Source organism: Misgurnus anguillicaudatus, chromosome 16, assembly GCF_027580225.2.
Source record: "Misgurnus anguillicaudatus chromosome 16, ASM2758022v2, whole genome shotgun sequence".
NCBI lineage: Eukaryota > Metazoa > Chordata > Actinopteri > Cypriniformes > Cobitidae > Misgurnus > Misgurnus anguillicaudatus.
This window is the reverse complement of record NC_073352.2, coordinates 15,646,868-15,666,845: the sequence shown is the minus strand read 5'-3', so window position 1 is coordinate 15,666,845 and position 19,978 is coordinate 15,646,868. Positions and strand designations below refer to the sequence as shown.

Genomic DNA, 19,978 nt, shown 5'->3' with positions numbered 1-19,978 from the left:
TTTTGGGGGTTTTTCCACTGGTTGCAGTACATAGTACCCAGTACTTTTTTAGTACCACCTCTGTTGGAGGTTTCAAGCGACCCGAGCTGATACCAAAACGTGACCCTAACGCAAAAAACTGTAGATCACTGATTGTTCTGAGAGAATCGTCACTCCCAGCGTCATTGCTATAATGTAAAAAATTAGCTTTACCTTTGCTTTCTCGAGTAAACCTGTTGTCATCTGTGCTTTGCTGTAAGTTTCCAAACTCCCTTTTAGCCATAAAAAACATCTACAGGTGGAGAATCAGGAACACCATACCAATTTTTTTCCGACTTGCAATTTGTGGCGGCACATTCGCGGCGCGCATGTCTACATATATGCCTAAATGCAAGTTAAATGAAGCTCAGCAGAGCTCGTCGACTGATGTTTGTACAGAAACTGTCAAGTGAGACAGAGGTAGTGATAAACACGATGTGCAAACATCTATTTGTGGTGGTCAATTTTAATTTTGTGGCGGACTGAGAAATAAATGAATTTATGGGAACGTATAGCATTCCAACGACACTCTCACTTGTATGATGTCACAGCAGTAGGCAGCGCAAATATAACGACACGCCTATAATCCCTCCCACTCCGAAGTGTTATTAAAACGACATCCCTACCCAAACCCAACTCTAACCCCAAAACCAGGCGACAATTGTTTAAAGTTTAGAAAATATAAAAGAATAAATCAGAAAAAATTGTATAAACCAATAGTTAAAGTGACATACTAATGCAAACACCAAATCTAAACCAAAGCGAAAATGGTTTGAAAATAGGAAAAAGCAGTTGAGTAACCAGTCCGTGAGAATGCCACGGAAAAAGACAGTCCGTAGCAGGGCCACGGAAAAATCCGGAGATCCATGAGAATGCCACGGAAAAATTAGCAAAAAATTCTGTGACTATCCCACGGAAATTTGTGAGATCAGGTTGCATAAAAGCTAACCAAGCCAAAGTTAGGTGAGCTGACCCGACCTAAACCGTGGGGTACTATGCTATGAAAAAGTGCCACTAATTTCAACTACTTTTAAGTTGAATTAACTCAATTTTGAGGCAACCAGGTAACTTACTGTTTTACCAAATGTTGAACCAACTTTTTTACAGTGTACCTTGTAAAAAGGACATATTTTGTGTTTGGTAACATTGTTCATGTGCTTTTTACCCCCTTTCTGTCCTCGTCCATTAAAATGAACATTTCATTAGTCAAACATTCATTCTATTATGGGAGTTTGAGAAATACTGAAAGGGGATGAATTGCTGAGAAAAATGAATTAACCGCAACACTGGAATTATATATAATGCATACAACCATTTCATATGTACAAGTACGATTTAGTTTTGCATTAATTTATCTCTCTGCAAAGGCATTCTGGGAGAAAATACAAGGGAAATGAACAGAAACATTTATCAAGGGTGCAAAAGGGTTGCTTGAAAAATCCTTAGAGTACATTTAATTGTACCAAAGCTTCAAATGCATTTTCCCATATTGATTAATTCACCATTTTGTAAGGTCTAAAGTAATGGAATGGAGTTTTGCAATATTAAACAATACATGGCTAAAATAAGGTGAAGCTTCACCACTCTCATTATTTCCAACACCATAAGGAGCTCTGTTAAAAGGTACAGTGTTTCCCATAACTATTACATCATAACATCATAATAACAATGTTATAGCAAAAAATATAAATTCCCAGTACATAGAAAAGCTTTATCACACACTAAAATAACCTTAATGGCAAACAATCTTTCAAAACAATTTAAAAAGTAGGTATTTTATGTTGAATTCACATTAAAATATCTTTGCCCTTACCTCCCAGAAGCAAATAATGTAGCAGTCTGGCTCATGCATTAGGTTTTAAATCATTAAAAAGAGAGGGGAAAAAATGATCCATGTTCTAAACAAAATCTCCAGTTTATTTGAAACAGACTGACTGTAAATCATCAGATAAACAAGCATATTTAAGCTGTCAGGTCAACTGAGGATAGAATGAATCTGTGTTTACTCAAAGACCTTCCCTTTAAATCAAGTGATTAATTTATTATTTTGAACTCGAGGTCAATTTTACTCTTTTAATATAAGCGGTATTATTCCTGGATGAATAAATAAACAAGCTCATCTATTCAATTTTAAATAGGCAGGCTGGGTGATGGTAAAAGGCTGAGCTGATGGTCTGTGTTTATCAGGCCGGGACAGATTTGATGGGCTGACAGGACGTTCCCCAGCTGTGACAGACATCGGTCTGTGGAGAGACCGTCGTCGCTCGCTCCGCTTGGACGGCCTCGCATTAACTCTGACACCACTAACCATCACACTGACAGCCCAGACGACGACCAGCACCGAGCTACCAAATCAGCCACTCTGAGCAAATCACCTCACAACCAGTTAACCACCATTACCTACAAACCCTTCAGACAAAGCTGCCATTCCGGCTTCCCCTGTGCCCCTTATGGCTCAAATTGCACCCTGATTACTCACTGTGTTTTTCACCAAAGATGTTAGGTGAAAAACAGAGGAAATGAAACAATGCTAATCATTCTTAGCGAAGCCCTTTGATTCAGACTATTTGTTCTGACACCTCGATTGCTGCATTTAAAGTCCAGATTAGTCTAATGTCTAATCTGAGAGCATTTTGCAGAGTTACACAGAGAAAGAGAGATGGTGAAGGTGACCCTTATAGTGACACAAATCATGAACAGACGTCGCAAGGCCAGACCGACAGAGAACAACCGTTGCATTGTAACCACACGTCTATCAATCACATCACAATCGAAAAATTATATCCTTTCCGACGACCTCTGTCCTTATAAAATCCGCAACTCCAGATGGACTCAACCCGACTGAACCTTCAAAGCTGAGCGTGTTTTCGTGAACGAGACAAACAAGCTAAGTAAACGAAATTCCTCACAGATCACGAAGCTGCTCGACATGAAAAACTGCCTTTCATCTGAGGTAATGACAAAGAATAATTGATTGACCTGCCTTTGATAAAAATCTATCTCATATGGTTATGCTATTAAGATTACGATGGGAAACGCAGCTCAAAATAACTCTCAAGGTGCGACATCATAGTGTGTGCAAAAAGTTAAATCTTAAAGGAGAAGTGCTTCTGTAAATTAAACAGGTGTGTGCACAAATTACAGTCCCTCCAGAAAAACGTGATTATGCGATCGCATGATTCAATGCATAATCAGCCAAAGACCGCATATTTATGCAGGGGCCGCATTTTTTTAAATATGCCACACTTTCGCCGGATAAATTGCAGAATATTCTAAATATGCGGGCCTTGCATGATTTCATAATCCCCGCATTTTCATAGCAAAAAGTCATATATATCTTAGCAGAAAGTTGAAAATGTTGCATTTACTTCACACATGCACAGCCATGTCCCCGTTGTCATGGGAATGTTAGGAAGTGGCAAAATTACGCGACATGAACATCAATGAAAAGCTCCTGCAAGTTTCCGCAATTTTGGCAAGTTCCCGCAATTTTATCGCATAAAATTGCATAAATATCCTGCATATTCCATCACATTTTTTAAGAAAACATGCCACAAGATCAAGCCCGCAACAATCACAAAAAAACTTGGCGGGCCCTATTTTAATGATCTAAGCGCATTGTCTAAAGCGCACGGTCTAAATGGGCGTGTCTGATGCCACTTTTGCTAATTTAACATCGGGAAAAATGGTTGGTGCGCCGAGCGCATGGTCGAAAAGGGTTGTTCATATTCTCCTAATGAGTAATGGGTGTGTTTTGGGCGTAACATGCAATAAACCAATGAGAGTCTTATCTCTCATCCCCTTTAAAAGCCAACAACTCTGTGTTGGATAAATTACAGCTAACTCATATAATAGCCATTAAAATGTGGCATTATGACATTGCTAAAAAGAACATTATTTTGTGTATTTAAGTAATGCAATGTGTTTACATGACTTATATGGTTAAAAAAAGTATTTTCCACAAATGAATATCCTTAATAACTATTTTGTCAATTCTGTGAGATTGACTGTGCATAGTCCCATAAGTGGTCCACTACACTCCATACCAATTGATGTATCACAGCCTGTTTTTTCTCTGACTGAAATCTCTGAATCCAAGGTTGAGTCCATAATTACTTCTTTTAAGAATTTCAAATCAAAAGACATATTTGGGCTGGATTCCATGTTTCTAAAGAAGCATGCGACCTCCCTCACAGGGCATGTTACTAAAATCATAAACACCTGCTTTAAGGAGGAAAAATTTCCAAATGACTGGAAGTCAGCTATTGTTCTGCCAGTCTATAAATCAGGAGATAAAACTGATATGAATAATTATAGGCCAATTAGAATTTTACCTGTCTTGTCTAAGATCTCAGAGAAATGCGTTGCTGAGCAATTGACTAAGCATCTTAACAGTAGCCCTTTTAAACTGCACCCCATGCACTTTGGCTTTAGAGCCAATCATTCCACCGAGACAGCAAACTGTTTCCTTGTGGAAAATATCAAGTCAGAGTTGGATAAAGGAGGCTTTGTTGGAGCAATTTTCTTAGATTTGAAAAAAGCTTTTGATACTGTCAATCATGAAATACTCATTCACAAAATGTCTTATTTACATTTTTCTACCAGTGTTACTGATTGGATGAGATCTTATCTGTCAAACAGAGTTCAGTATGTGAGAGTAAACGGTGCGACATCACCACCCCTGAGAAATGAAATGGGTGTACCCCAGGGATCTGTCTTAGGGCCTATTTTGTTCAGCATCTACATAAATGACCTACCATTAGTGTGCACTGGATGTGAGGTGCAGATGTATGCTGATGATACAGTCATTTATGTTCATGCGAAAACTAAAGCCCAAACTGCTGCTAAACTCAGTGATATAATGATACATGTATGTAAATGGCTTACTTGCTCACAGTTGAATCTCAATGTTAAGAAGACAGTCTGTATGTTTTTTAGCAAAAGCAACACTGTATCTCACAATGAAAGCAATGTCTATGTGTCTGGGGAGATCATTCAAACAGTTACTGTCACGGCTAGTCCGTGACATGTTTTGTGTGTTGCACTTATCCGTTTCACCTGGACTCTCATTGACTCATTACGCCAATACACCACACCTGTCATATGTTTAATTGTCTTTGTATTTATATGCCTTTGTTCTGTCAGCCTGTGCCGGATTATTGTCATTGCAACCCTGTCTGTTTCCTGTGTTGATGTTCCTGTGTTCCTGTATTCACCGTGTCAGCCCTCGTGTTTTTATTATTAAATGTTATTTATTTTGAACTTTGCGTTTGCGTCCTGTCACTCCTACCCAGTCATGACAGTTACACAATTTAAATATCTAGCCATTATTCTTGACTCTACACCAGGGGTCACCAACGTGGTGCCCGCGGGCACCAGGTAGCCCGCACAGAGTCTGTGAGGTGCCCGCCAAAGCACATTCTATTAAAAGTCTCAACTGTAATATTTATTCATTACATATTTTTTATATTAGCTTGGCTTGGTTTATGTATGTTAAAATTTTAAACAATACTAAAACATATAAACAAGTCAAATAAAATAAAATAAACAAAAACGTTTTAAGTAGACTATATCCCACATGGAAAAAACATATATAAACATATATGTTTCAATATAGGTTTTGATATATGTTTGCCATATATGTGACATATATAAAATTGGCCGTTTTCCTATATTATATGTACATATATGCACATATATGTACATATATGTACACATATATGTACACATATATGTGTACGCATATACCTACATATAAGAACACATATATGTACATATAAGAACACATATATGTACATATACGTACACATGTATGTACATATAAGTTTACATATAAGTGCACATATATTTATATATATGTACACATATGTGTACACATATATGTAAATATATGTGTACACATATGTACATATATGTGTACACATATGTACATGTGTGCACACTTGTATGCACACATATACGTACACATATACCTACATATACGTACACGTATACCTACATATATGTACACGTATACCTACATATATGTACACATATACCTACATATATGTACACATATACCTACATATATGTACACATATATTTACATATAAGTATACATGTATGCACACATATATGTTCATATATGGAAAATATATGTACATATATGTGCATACATATACGTACATACATATACATGCATACACATAGGTACATATATGCACGTATAATAGTAAAATTAAAATCCATAGCTGCTAGGCAACATAAATAAAAGTCCAAAAATTTAGAAATTAACATTATTTATTTACTTTAAATCAATGACATCGTACCAAAAATATAGTACAAGAACAAAAATAAGATAAAAATCTGCTAGGTAACATAAATAAAAGTCCAAAATATAAAAATGTACATTATGTATTTACTCAAGAACAATCAAATAGTACAAGAACAAAAATATAGTACAAGAACAAAAATAAGACAAAAAAACTAAACAAAAATTATACATAAAAAAATTATCTTGTTGCTCTTCTCAGCTCCGTGAGCTTCGCATTAATAGATGAGCCTATCTGCCCTCGGCTGGCTGCCGGCCACTTCTTCAATGTAGCATCTAGAGAAGACAAAAATAATAAGACATTAGTATTATTATACTATAGTGCTTCATCGGGAACCCAAAGTGCTTACAGTACATCTGCAATTGGACACACATTTTGGATAAAGGGCTGATCATGATAAAAAGTGCGTCATGCAAACACGTTAGATTCTGATTGTATTCTGTTAAATATGAAAGAAATTCTGATTGGAAACATCACCCTCCTTTATTTTTAGCGGCATCATCATGTACATCCAAAGCAGAGAAAATTCATGGATAGGGAAAATTTAGCTTCTCCTGCGTTTTTTGGTTTGCTTAAAACACAAGTGAAGTTTTTCATTTTTCTGCACCCAACAGTACCTAAAATACTTTACAACAGCCTCCCATTGACCCAGTCACACACACACTCCACCGGTGAGCTGCCATGCTATTTACCCGAAGAGCAATAAGATATGCATTTAAAATCAAGCAAATCAATTACCGGTATAAACAAAATAAGGCACAAACACAAGACAGATGGGATTAAGGGTGAAGGAGGGGTGAATATGATTATTTATTAACACTTCAAACGACAACAACTAGTGCTATGAGGTATTTTCAACACGTAGGAGTGGTTTCCTGACAGGGATTCGACTAGTCCTAGACTAAAATAAATTTAAGGGCTGTTCAAACTGAAAACAACTTTCACCGACATATCTTAAAATACATCAGTGCCCTTTGTTTTGCCTCAAAATGTACACAAGTAATGTTTTTAGAAAGGCATGCTTGTTAAAACAATTTATATTTCCCAATTAAACTAAGGCCTACTCTTGGTTTAAGATAACCCTGTCCGGAAAACCACCCATATATGTTCTATAAAATAGAGGACTACACACCTTACAGTGCAATACACTAGGCTTTAGAAGAGGAAAGGTAGGATCAAGAAGCAAGCAAGCGATGAATTAGTATTATAGGTCCCAAGCAGATACAGTAACAATAATGGGTGCCCTACCTTATGCAGTCTCCATTGTTGCCTAATAAACATTGATACAAGTAGGCTATGGTTAAAGTGGTGAACTTATGAAGTCTTAAAAGATATGTTTTCCCTTTTATGCATTTACTCACCAATAATGGCTGCCTTTTTTATTTTGTCAAGGGCGACCAGCTGCTCCCCATCCCCTCTGGTTGGCTTCCCACCTTAAATAATGTTTCAAAATTATTATTATGAAAGGAGGGTAAAATGAAGGTGGAGAAAGCAAGAGTTTATTTGTATACACATCATGTTTTCCTTGGTGCAAAAAAAATGCCAAGTAAAAGAGCGATGGTATTTCCGCACACAAACATAATTTATTCCACAGAATATGACTGACTTCTTTTTTCCAAGGACAGGAGACATTAGAAACATAATGTTTTGTACCATTCAGGTTGCTTTTCAGCAAAGTCTCCATATCAAAGGTGCCCAGCAGCAGATTCCGCACCATGGCAGTAGCAGAGTTGGCAATGCGGGCTGCTTTCCACGCTTCTGCCTGGCAAAACACCCCAGAGCCCTTTATGACTTCAATCTGAAAAATAATTTCACATCAAAATATTAATTTATCGGCAACTTTTAGAAACTTTTTCATTTTTCATATTGATTCTATGCTTAGCTTTCCAATAGTTATTATGTTTTTATGTGTAAATGCAGATTAATAAACTTAATAATTGCCCTAAACGTTATTAAAGGAGAAAAGGAGGAGTAAAGGGTGGGGGGAAAGGAGGAGGTTGGATGGAGAGTAGGGAAGGAGAAAAGAGGAGCGAAAGGGGCCAGGAGGAAAGGTTGATTGTCACTTACAACACTAAGGGCGCACTCACATTATCCAAACCAAACCAAACCATGCCCCAGCGCGATTGTTACCCCTCCCTTCTCCCCCATGGTGCACGCACTCACACTGTACTTTTTATCGATCCGAGTCCGGGCGCGCTTTCGTCATTAAGATGGGTTTGTTTTGAAAAAAGCAGGAAGTAAAGCTCTCCCTTAACACTGGAACACACCATAATGATAAGTCTGTGTTTTTTACCCGGAGTCGTTTGGTGCGCGATTACAGACAGCCCTCTCACATGTCATCATATTGCTTAGTTGATCTGTAACGTGCGCAGCTCGGACATTCACGTAACCCCGCTGCGCGCATCAAAAGGTTTTTACGGCGGCAGATGAAGGTGAGTGGTCGCGCAGCTGACGTCTTCACCTTTTGAATAGCGCTCAGGCGCGAATGCGCTCACACCACAGCCTTCCGCGCCTGAGCCCAAGCGAACCGCGCTCCGGCCCACCTCTGCAACCCGGCCATGGCGCGATTAACCAATCCGCGCCCGGGCGCGTAACAGAGCGATCACACTTGTCAAACAAACCAGGCTTTGGGGGTTAAACGCGCCCGAGCGCGGTTTGGTTTGGATAGTGTGAGTGCGCCCTAAATGGCTCCTACAAAGCACACAGTTTAAACCCATCCTTACTACATAATATGTTATTCACCTGTGTTTTCGCTGAGGTCTCAGCTGTTGCTGCGGTCTTGTTAGAGAAAAAAAAACTTTGTTAAACTCTTTAACAATTTTATGCATATGGGGTAAGTAAATTACATATTACAACTACTATCCAAATAAAAAAATCCCTATAGCTCAGTTGGAGCCTTAAGTAAAATAAGTACCGAAAAATCGGAGGCATAAAAGCGTAACACACACCTCTGGTGTCTCTCGAAAGGACTCTGTTACCATGGGACTCTCTTTAAAGGGCTCAGTCTCCTCGGGACTTGGTCTCCTCTCTGGAGTCTTAGAGAAGAAAGAAAGATAGTAAAACTCTTCAACAATTTTTATTAGTCCAAGCAAGCCACTATAGATTCTTATTTACAGGGGGAGCTTGGAAAACATTAAACATGTCAATAAATTAAAGTTACATGCAAAAGTAATCAGCCAAACATCATAAAAATCCATATAGATCTGGTAACAAGTAAACTAAAAAAATAAAAATGTAAGGGGGTTCCTCACCGGTTGCACTTCTCCAAAAGCCGAGGAGGAGGAATCAAGATCCTCCACAGGAGTCCTTCCAGTCTTGTTCATAAAGGAAAAATAGTTATTCTCTTCAATTAATTAAAGTGCAAATACATCAAATAATTAATAATATCAATCAGCCCAACATCTCTACAGCTCTGCTTGAGAAACAATTTTAAGAAGCAATGAAAATCAGAGGAACTTACCTTTTGAGCAATAATGGCGAGGTCACTTTTCATTTGAGGGATTTCTAGAAAGATGTTATATAAAGAAAAACAATAATTACAATCACTAGATCAAAATAGCACCCAGCAACTTTTTGCCCTTACTCTGTGAAAGACACTTCCTGCAGCTGTGAATGCAAGCTATAACCCTCCAAAGCCAATTGATAAGGCTCTGCAGAGATCCAATTGCCTTCTTGAGCCATTGAAGGCAGAGAAGCATCTTTTATTCTCATGAACTATATGTTCTCTGGGTCGGTGGTTCTCGGTTCCGGTCCTCGGGGCCCCCCTCCAGAATGTTTTAGATGTCTCCTTATATGAAACACCTGATTTCACTCATCAGGCTCCTTAATTAACACACTAACAAGCTGAGGAACTGAATCAGGTGTTTCATATAAGGAGACATCTAAAACATTCTGGAGGGGGGTCCCGAGGACTGGAATTGAGAACCACTGCTCTAGGTCATGGCTTTTGTTAACCCTCTACGAATTCCTCCAGAAAGAGACAAATAATTATTATTTTAATTTGAATCTTATCAATGGCTAGATGAGCACCCACACTACCTCACCAGCTACAAAATGGGATTTATTTTGCCAAACATATGTTTAGGCCCATAAAATTTCTATGTTTATACTTCTCTGCCACTGTAATATCCATCTCCAGAAATAACCCTGTTAATAAATATTAGGAATACTTACGATTGATTATAATGTCTTTCAGACGTGCATTTTCATTTTTAAGAGATTGGACCTCATTTCTCAACTCCTGCAAATTGATTTGCATTTGGTTAAGTTTTCTTCTCTCCCACATCTGTTCGTCCAGGTGTTTTCTAAATTCAGCAGCTGTCTACGAGAAAGAGATAAGAACAACAGCTAATTGTTATATAACTTCTTTTGTAAATGGTTGATTCTGATTGGCTGGGAGGATGTTACGAGAGGTGTAAGAGGAAGGTGGCAAAAAGTCTAGGGCAGAAATCACTCCACTTGGTTATATGTAACTGCTTGTCCGGCCTCCTGGTGGTTATTCCCTACCTAAAGGAAAGCTACACAGTTTTTCCCATTTTTTACCATGTTCTTAACTCAACTTCGAGGAAATTATAAATCCCTTTTTAATTTCAATGCTTGCAGTTCATCTTTGTACAGTGCGTTGTGAATGTGTTAGCATTTAGTCCAGCCCATTCACTACTTAGGAACCAAACAGGGAAGAATTTAGAAGCCACCAAACACTTCCATGTTTCCCCATTTGAAGACTATTACATGAGAAGTTACACGAGTAAGTATGGTGGCACAAAATAAAACTTGGTGATTTTTTAAGTGAATTAAAAATGAGAACTATATTGTATGGTGGAAGAGCACTTAATTTACAGCACTTTGACCTCTGGCGCAGTAACATCATCACTCCTGACTACTCTCGCTCAAACTGATTGAGAGGAGGAGTGATGTTGTTATCATTTAGGCTACCTTTTTCTTAGAGTGTGGTACTATGTCCTCTTCATCCCCAATATGCTCCTCCTCTTCGCTAGCCCGCTGGAAGGGAGGGAGAGAGAGACAGAGACAGAGAGAGCGAGAGAAGACAAAGTTGCCTACTGTGCTGGTGTCATACCTAACAGCTACTGGTAATGCACTTTATTATTAAAGTCTTACTTATCTTTACTGTTTTGCAATGTAGTAAAACACACTGAATGCAGACTGGTAGTTACCTTGTTCTTTGAAGGTCTGTCATGACGTGCCTCATCATCCTCATCCTCCTCCTCCTCCTCCTCCTTCTCCTCCTCCTCCTCCTCCTCTTCCTCGTGGTTGTATTTAGAAGACCATCTCTTTTTCACATCAATCTTCAGAGGGAGAGGGAGAAACAGAGGACAAAGTTTGCATTGTGCTGGTTTCATACTTTATAATAGGGATGGGCATTCGATTAAGTTTTCTTTGTCGATCGTCGGGAGAATTAACGATCGACTATCGATTAATCATTAATATTTTTATAATAAAATTTGTTATTTTTTATACTTAAAAAATGCAATGAATACAAATATACAGCGTGTTTTTCCTCGATGAGACCTTTATAGATCAACTTTTGGCAGACAGTTAAACTATGTTTCAAACATATATGTGCGTGCATGTGCCGTGCTCTAAAGCAGCGGAACCTGCAGCTGCGAGCCAGCGTTAAACAGAGACCTCATTAGTTCCAAAATATAAAAAAACAGATTCATGTTTAACATTAAATTAAACACAAAACCTAATACTTAGATCTGAAAGGTTTTGTCAAAATGTAACTCAAAATTATTCACGCCAGAAGAAAGTGCAAGATATTAGCCTTCCTAACATTAGGCTATAACAAATTAGGCTACTTAAAGCCTCGTGAAAAATAACTAACTTTAGTAACTCGCATAAAACTTCTGCACAAGTCTACTGATTTTTTTTTTGAGAAATCAAAGCATGTTTTGGGGTCAGACGCGACCGCAACCCATGGTGACCGTCAGTCCAGCCGCCGCCGAAAACAGCCGCTCCAAGGAGACTGACCGGGATTGCACAGGTACCTCAGCGCTAACTTGGCTTATTCCGCATACAGAGTATGTGTGAAACAACGTGCGTTATGTGAGCCCCATTCACCATTGTTTAATTATACTAACATAGTCTTTTAGTTTTTATTTGTTGTAAAACAACAGTAGACACAAATTTACAATGGTCTCCAAACATGGTATTTGTAGTAAAATTGCGGAAATACAAATCGTTTTTAATCTGAAAAAAAAAAAACATTTTCACAATGATAAAATCATGGCAAATTTTCCTAAGGTATTAATTACAAAATTATATGTTTGAAAGACGGAGATGCGCACCTGTCAATCTATTACATAACAGAGCGAGGCCAGAGACAAACGTGCTCATAAACGGGAGTAATATGGAATAATGTGTGCATCTTTGAATAACTGTAAGTATACATTACTTTTAAATATATTTTTGTCATATAAAGTTTTGAGACATGGCCTAATAATGCTTTTCTCACTTTTATTGCTCATTTAGACTTATTGTGCGGGTAACAGCGTTTTTGACGCATTTACCTCAGAGATTATTTTAGCAATATTGCTTTTTTCCGGTAATAATAATACAATTTATATTTCAATCCTGTTTCATTGTCTGCTTATTCATTTCATTATGCTGTTATGTTAATGCGAGGATATTTATTTGCCATATGAAACTTACCGTTATATTAATACTTTTGTATAATATTCAAATGATATGCAGAATAATGTGTGCATCTTTGAATAACTGTAGGAATACAGTTGCTTATTTTTGTCATAAAGTTTTGAGAAATAATAATATTGTGAGGATTTATTTCCATATAATACGCTTTTTGTCGTTGAATACTCTCGTTTATTATTTGGAAATCCTATACATAAAAAGTATGAAATATATAATGTGTAAGGGTAGACTTGCAAAGTTACTCTGCTTATTTTTATTCATGATATATGTGGAGATAAATAAAGCATTGCAAAACTGCTGATTTGATCCATTCAGATCCTGACCACCAGGCTAGAGATTTTAAAGACACTTGACCCAATCCCTATGTTTGAATGTTTGGTAGTGGTCAGAGGGACCACTGACAGAGGCGAAGCTGCTCAAATCTGCATTACTCTACTCCAGTGGAAACTATGGCTACAAATGTAGCTTACAACAACCATCAGCATGGAGTGAATGAACCACCCTCCCTTTCATGTGTGAAGCGCTTTGGGTGTGACTTGTGTCTTATGAAAAACGCTATACAAATAAGATTCCCTTTTCCCCCATAAAAATCTGTACCTTATTCTTTGAAAGTATGTCATGACCCTCCTCCTGCTTCTCACCCTCCTGGTGCTTGTATTTGGAAGCCCCTCCCTTTTTACTGTCAACCTTGAGAGACACAAACAGACTTTTAGCCAAACTCTTATTAAATTATTTTACACCACCTTGCATATACATCTTGTCAACAAAGCACATAAAATCATCATAGAGACACAATTACAAACCTACACACATGCTTACACATTAAGAAACAAAGGAGGGAGGGGGAGATAACCAGGTAAAGCACCAATTGGTGCAGTCAGTTACCTTTTTCTTTGAAGCCTGCCCCTGCTGCTCACTGTACTTCGAGTTAGGGATGTGAGGACGTTTGATTTGCCTTTGTGTGTCCTCTTTCTCCATCTCAATCAATTTTATCTGGAGAGTTTTTTCAAGTTCTGGTGCAATAAAATGAAATGTTATCATAAAGTGCAAACGTTTGTATAATCATGTTTACCAAATCTAACATTAGTCTCAACTGGACTAACATTAGCAAATTAGGTACGTTAGCTAACATAAAAGCTAAGCTATTGATAGCCAGGTACATAGCAAGATCCATTTTATACTTTTTTAAGTGCGAGCAAAACCATTTATGTGGTATTTAACTACATAACGTCAATTAAAGTTTGCGTATAACATAACTTACTTGCCACGTCAATAATTCTGGCTCGGTGCACCGGCCATGGTTGGCGGCCTTTTCGCCATTCCACCAGCTTTTCTGTTGTATCCGTCCTTTCAAAAAAATCTTGAATTGAAAAATTACGGACACAGTCGAGGGGCAAAATACTGTGGGCCCCTCTATCCTCACCCTCAGTCCATTCAAGGAGAACATAACGAACCTCCGACGCTTTGATCGCCATTTTTCCTGCCACTATCGGAGCGAAAAATGACATATAGCGCGCTGGACGCATGCGGATGACGTCATCAACTACGCAGAGCGCTGGGCCGAATCTATTGGCCGAAAGCGGAAAACGTCATCAACTACGCAACGCTGTAGCGGTCGATCAGTAGCAGCAATAGAGTGGAGAAATGCTTGCCAGTATAAATAACTTGGAAATAAGACGCAATTAAAGAAAAGCAATAGATATGGATCCAGTACGTTACAAAAGGTACCTCGTTGACGACGAAGCACCCGTTCCAGAAAGAACAAAGAGAAGACGTAAACGAAAGTAAGTATTCTAACAAAACGTGCTAGAAGCTAGCTTGCTAAGTTAATCAGCTACAGATAATAGTTTCCCTTAATGTATGTTACGTAACTTATATTTGTATAAAGGTAAAACGTATCTTTTCCTTTCCACTGTATAACCCCCCAAAAATAAATAAAAAGTAAAATAATAATTAAAGTTGGTACTGTAGCCAGGAAAATATTTCACTTTGTGTGTTTTGAATATAACGTTATACAGTCTTAAAGGTTTCACCTCATGAATGGAATTTACCTATTTGGCTTTAATCAACCAGTTATATCATTCCTATTATATTGAGTGATGCATGAGGTGTTTTAACATTACCACAACATTTTTGTTAGGGAAATTTCTGAAGATATGGGTGATGATGAAGAAGCTGTGGCCTCTTCTTCTACAACTCAGTAAGTAGAAAACATGCACACATGCATTAGGCCTACACATTTCTTGATCATGATCATAGATTTTTATTTTTATTTTAGGTATCTCACCCAAGAGGACAATCAAGATGACCCGGTGTCTCCTGCTTCTGATGACACAGTAAGTTGCTAAAAATGGCTAAAATATTCAAGATGGCTGTTTTGTTTGTGCATGTGCATGCACACTAGTTACTGTAAATCATCATAAGATAATTCCACAACCCAAGCTTCCACCTGATGTTGCTTAAAGTGGAGCACAAATTGGAAATACCATATTACTTCGTCCTTTCCATATTGCAGCAATATCCATGTTTTTATCTTGTTAAAAAAACTTTTAAGATTTGATTTAGGTGCAAATACAGCATCTCTCTCAGCTGGCCCCATACAAAATGACAGAACCTGTCTCTCACTTTGTTTGGCCAGATGGATAGTGTCAGAAAAATATACATGTGGACAAAAGGGGGCACAGTTATTATTTATTAAAATTAATTTATTATAATTACAAAAAAATCAATGCAAAAGACTCTTAAAAAACAAATAGATTTAAGCCTGACTTCAAATGCAGGTGGTTACCAACCACATGAAATGGTACATTTGTATGAGTCTGTGCATATTTGAGATTGCTAATCCAATGTTTTAAATTCACAATGAACCAACCCATATCTGGTCCAAGCTCTTCACCTGGGGAGCCAGTAGAGGAACATCTAGAAGACCCCACAAGTCCAACAAAAGACCAGAAACCAACAAAAGAACAGGTGGAACTTCTGCTGCTGGCATTAAAACTCAAACACGGATTAACAAATACAGCCTTGGAGGACATCATGCATCTTATAAACTTTAGTGCTGGTCCTGATGGGGAATTTGTTAGTCGCTCAAAGTACCTTTTCTACAAATCATTTGATTCAGTGAAGGACATATTAGAAGTACATTATGTGTGCAAAAGTTGTAACGTAAGCATGCAGGAAGGTCCATTTAATGTCAAGTGCCCAGTCTGTGACCAGGACACATCAAAAGCACATGCACAAAAAGACCAGTGTTTTTTGTACTTGCCACTTCAAAACCAAATAAAAAAGCTGCTTGAGGACCACCAATTACACTCTTAAAAAAAATGGTTCTATTTCGAACCAGAAATGGTTCTATCACCCGCTTCATATATGGAACCCCCAAATGGTTCAATATAGAACCGGTTAAATGGGTTCATTAAAAAGAACCCCAAATGGTTCTTTGAATCAAAGTTAGATGGTTCTATTTAGAACCATTAAAGGTTCTTTATTATTATGAGTAATTTATTATTGATAAGAAATGATAACCGATCTAGAAAATTATAAAAGTTTACTATTTATTAATTGTATTATACAGAAATATAAATCTATAAAAATTACTTAAAATCACATCTCTTTATTCTGTAAAACTTTAGTTTACATTTAAAATGTCTCATTACATTCAACCATTTAGTTATTTAATTATTTCCATTAAGCATTTTCACTTTTTAATAAACATACATACGTTTATATATAAATAATATATATAAATAAATTGCATCTCTGTATTAAACAGCTAAACTTTTAATTACACTATACATTAAAAATTTTGTTCAAGTTATTTCCCTTACGCATAGATACTGTACAGTATATGCAGTACTAATTTTTAGTAACTTTTACATGTGTCTGAAATGATGAAAAGAAATCACGGTAACACTTTACAACAAGGTTCATTAGTTAACATTAGTCAGCTACATTAGTTAACATGAACTAATAATGAACTGCACTTATACAGCCTTTATTAATCTTTGTTAATGTTAATTTCAACAATTACTTTATTAAAATCTTGTTAACATTAGTTAATGCACTCTGAACTAACATGAACAAGCAATTAAAGCTTAAATTTTTATTAACTAACATTAACAAAGATGAATAAATACTGTAACAAATGTATTGCTTATGGTTTGTTCAAGTTAGTTAATACATTAACTAATGTTAACTAATGAACTTTATTGTAAAGTGTTACCGAAATCACAATGCATTTAAAGACAATTCATGAACAATCTATTAAATAGAATGACAATTTACACAAGTTGATTGTACATTTGTTTTGTACAGGTATTAAAACTTAAGCATATATTTTATAAATCAAAGTCACTGTGTGCTTAATGGCAAAAGGGTATTGAACATTGAGGAGAAAAAAAAACGCAAACAGTTGTCACGGAGTGACTATGCGGGGCGGAACCAAAAGGAGAGTGAAGAGGTTCCGCCCGGACCGTTTGTACAGACACCGGCACTTCCGGGTTCCCCGGGAATCCCCGCACTCGCTGAAACAAGGCACAGCTGTGTGAGTGACATGGCAAGCGATGGTGGGGCGAGCCACGCCATAGAGGAGGATATAAAGAGAGAAGGTAGAAGTTACTGGAAGGGTCGATTTTAGGGCGAGTCAACTTCCGCCTTGGGCAGCACAACGAAGACCAGCCTCCGAAGAGTCCGCAGGCTCTGCTGATCCGGCGACCGCTAGGTAGCGGGCGGAAAGAGTGCGGGGCTGGTCTGGACGAAAGGACGCCGTGGTTGTGTATAGGAAGTTACTTGTCAGAGTGAAGTTTGATCGCGTTGGATATACGCTGCAGATGCCGGCTGGGTTGTTAGTCCTTTGGGTGCTGAAATACGTAGTTCTGCTACGGCTAGGAGCTGTGGAGAGAGAAGAAACACTGTTCAACAGTCAAGTAAGAACCTCTTGAAACGGAAATACACAAAGCTTTCTTGAAGTGTTGTGCTGTGTCCTTGTCGTCCGTACTCACCTTAGGAGGGTCTTGGACCTTTGTGGATGCCATCAGGGGCCGCCGCGACGGTGTGTGCCCAACCCACCCGGATACGCTCTGTAGCGGTGTTCCAGCTGGAGTCACATGGAAACCCCTCCAACGTCCCTGGCCCCGTAATACTCCCCCTGAGGGCGAGAAGCGAGATTTTTAGATTACCTTTCCCATTCCCCACTTTAGTTTTAAATAATTTAAATAAAGTTTCTATTTCTATATTTTACTTATCTCTGGTTTGTCTGGTCATTGGGGTGCTTTGGGACCTCCTCGAAGTGGAACTAGGAGGAGTGTGATCCGTGACAGGGGCGGTCCGCTTCTCCGACCTGTGACACAGTCATTCCACAGCCTGTGATGTCAATGTCTTCCACATATTAAGTTCACATTGTCCATTATAAAGTTGATACTTTCAGATTTGAGAAGATCAGGAGAGCCGTTGAACACTATGGTTGGTGTGGGACCTTTGGGTTCCTGTAAAACAAACATTTCACCTTTTAAGTGCTTTTTACCAATTAACAGAAGCCATCAAATAGACTTAAAATTATCCCATAATAACACAAATAAAGTATGACAACTAGGCAAGCGACACTCACAAACCAACAATACTCATAATAATTGATGTGGAGCTGTATGCTATTTAAGGGTAAACAGAGTAATATTTTTATATTTGCATTGAATGTTACTTTAAATAAAGTGCCTCAAATGCTAACTAAATTACAGAAGACTATACCTACACTATTTACACAGTCAAGGAAGCTGGGATTTTCTTGAAATAATGCTTGCAATAACATACGTGCAGCATTCCTCACCAGACCTACAAAGATACAAATTATTGTACATTAGGTACAGATATCAATTACAGGGACATTTTACTCAAAAAAGAAAACTCATTCACTCACTCGTTATTTCAAACATTCACAGCTTTCTTTCTTCAGCAGAACACTAACACAAAAAAGATTTTGAAGAATGTCTGTAACCGAACAACTCTGCTAGCAATTTAATGGACACAAAACCAATGCAGGTCAATGGGCACCATTGTTGTTTGATTACCATACTTTTTCAAAATTTCTTCTGTTGTGTTCTGCTGAAGAAAGTGACGACAATTTTAATTTCTGGGTAAACTTTAACTCTTTCTCAGCCAGCGTCTCTTAATTAACAAGTTTACTCTTCAATGGCAAGGAAAAAGTTTATACTAACATTATTTTCATATTTTCACTTATACAATTTATAGGTGCTAGAACCTTTACGTTGACTATGCAAATAAGGCTACTTTACACTGGACAAAGAACAAGCACCTTCTGTGGTTTCCTCTCCAATGAGATTGGCGTAGAGATGTTTTTTACTTCCTTCTTTTGCACTCCTGATGATGTTTGGGGCCATTTTATTAAGAGATATTTCCATGTTCTTCACCAAGTCTGTTCCAAACCACCGTGTCAGTCCATGCCGCATCTTAAAACACAAAATCTTTATATATCCACTTTCAGACAAACAAGTTCCTTAAAGTCTACATTAACTTAAGGTTGCAATTGACTAGTGATGTATTTTTCAAAACACAATGTTCAATAAAAAAAATAGTGTGAAATATACAGAATTTAAATTAAATTAAAATTTCGTCTCCTTACAACACAGCTGTCTTATTGTGCTTGGCAATTTAATTTAAAATGACAAAGAAATAAAGCAGGACTGTAACGTAATTCATTAAAACCCGGAACAAAATGTATTTAACAGAGCTTTTATAACTGACGGTTGACGAAGCCCATCAGTGCTTTAACGTTACCAGCAGTATTTTTTTAACTGAGGTAAATATTATAAATGTAGCTTCTAGTATCACTATTTAGCACAAGACCTACTCTAACAAAATAAATATTAACTAATTATACTAAATATTTCAGTAATATCGTTTCAAAAATGTAGAAAGTTTACTTACCTCAGGGTACAAACAAGCAGAAATGCCGGTGCGGCGTC

The 19,978-nt window shown here is 37.6% G+C and overlaps 1 protein-coding gene and 2 long non-coding RNA genes across 4 annotated transcripts; 1 reads left to right on the top strand and 2 right to left on the bottom strand.

Moving 5' to 3' along the window:
• Positions 1-6,147: 6,147 nt before the first annotated feature.
• LOC129445998 (uncharacterized) lies at positions 6,148-14,527 on the bottom strand. 2 transcript variants are annotated; one of them, XM_073854170.1, is made up of 14 exons: positions 14,263-14,527; positions 13,887-14,014; positions 13,599-13,688; positions 11,504-11,635; positions 11,265-11,330; positions 10,503-10,650; positions 9,790-9,833; positions 9,581-9,643; positions 9,278-9,364; positions 9,072-9,107; positions 7,983-8,127; positions 7,691-7,762; positions 7,578-7,599; positions 6,151-6,604 (listed from the first exon to the last, which is right to left on the bottom strand). In XM_073854170.1, the coding sequence occupies exons 1-14, from the start codon at positions 14,525-14,527 to the stop codon at positions 6,547-6,549; spliced, it is 1,356 nt and encodes a 451-aa protein (XP_073710271.1). In that variant the 3' UTR covers positions 6,151-6,546. The 2 variants fall into 2 exon arrangements, with proteins under 2 accessions (XP_073710270.1, XP_073710271.1); XM_073854169.1 differs by lacking the exon at positions 7,578-7,599 and having other exon boundaries at positions 6,148-6,604.
• A 119-nt stretch (positions 14,528-14,646) lies between these two features.
• On the top strand, positions 14,647-15,341 carry LOC141350044 (uncharacterized). The gene is made up of 3 exons (XR_012357941.1): positions 14,647-14,785; positions 15,142-15,201; positions 15,280-15,341. It is a non-coding gene; the product is annotated as an uncharacterized lncRNA (long non-coding RNA).
• A 1,312-nt stretch (positions 15,342-16,653) lies between these two features.
• Positions 16,654-19,447, bottom strand: LOC141350043 (uncharacterized). The gene is made up of 4 exons (XR_012357940.1): positions 19,309-19,447; positions 18,748-18,827; positions 18,002-18,484; positions 16,654-17,891 (listed from the first exon to the last, which is right to left on the bottom strand). It is a non-coding gene; the product is annotated as an uncharacterized lncRNA (long non-coding RNA).
• Between the last annotated feature and the right edge of the window lie 531 nt (positions 19,448-19,978).

Coding starts and splice junctions, on each gene's coding strand:
- LOC129445998 (XM_073854169.1), bottom strand. CDS start 14,527: ATGCGTCCAGCGCGCTATATGTCATTTTTCGCTCCGATAGTGGCAGGA. Junction 8,128..9,071: donor AGACCTCAGCGAAAACACAG/GTGAATAACATA, acceptor ATTATTTTTCAG/ATTGAAGTCATAAAGGGCTC. Junction 6,605..7,690: donor AAAAAAGGCAGCCATTATTG/GTGAGTAAATGC, acceptor TGTCTTCTCTAG/ATGCTACATTGAAGAAGTGG.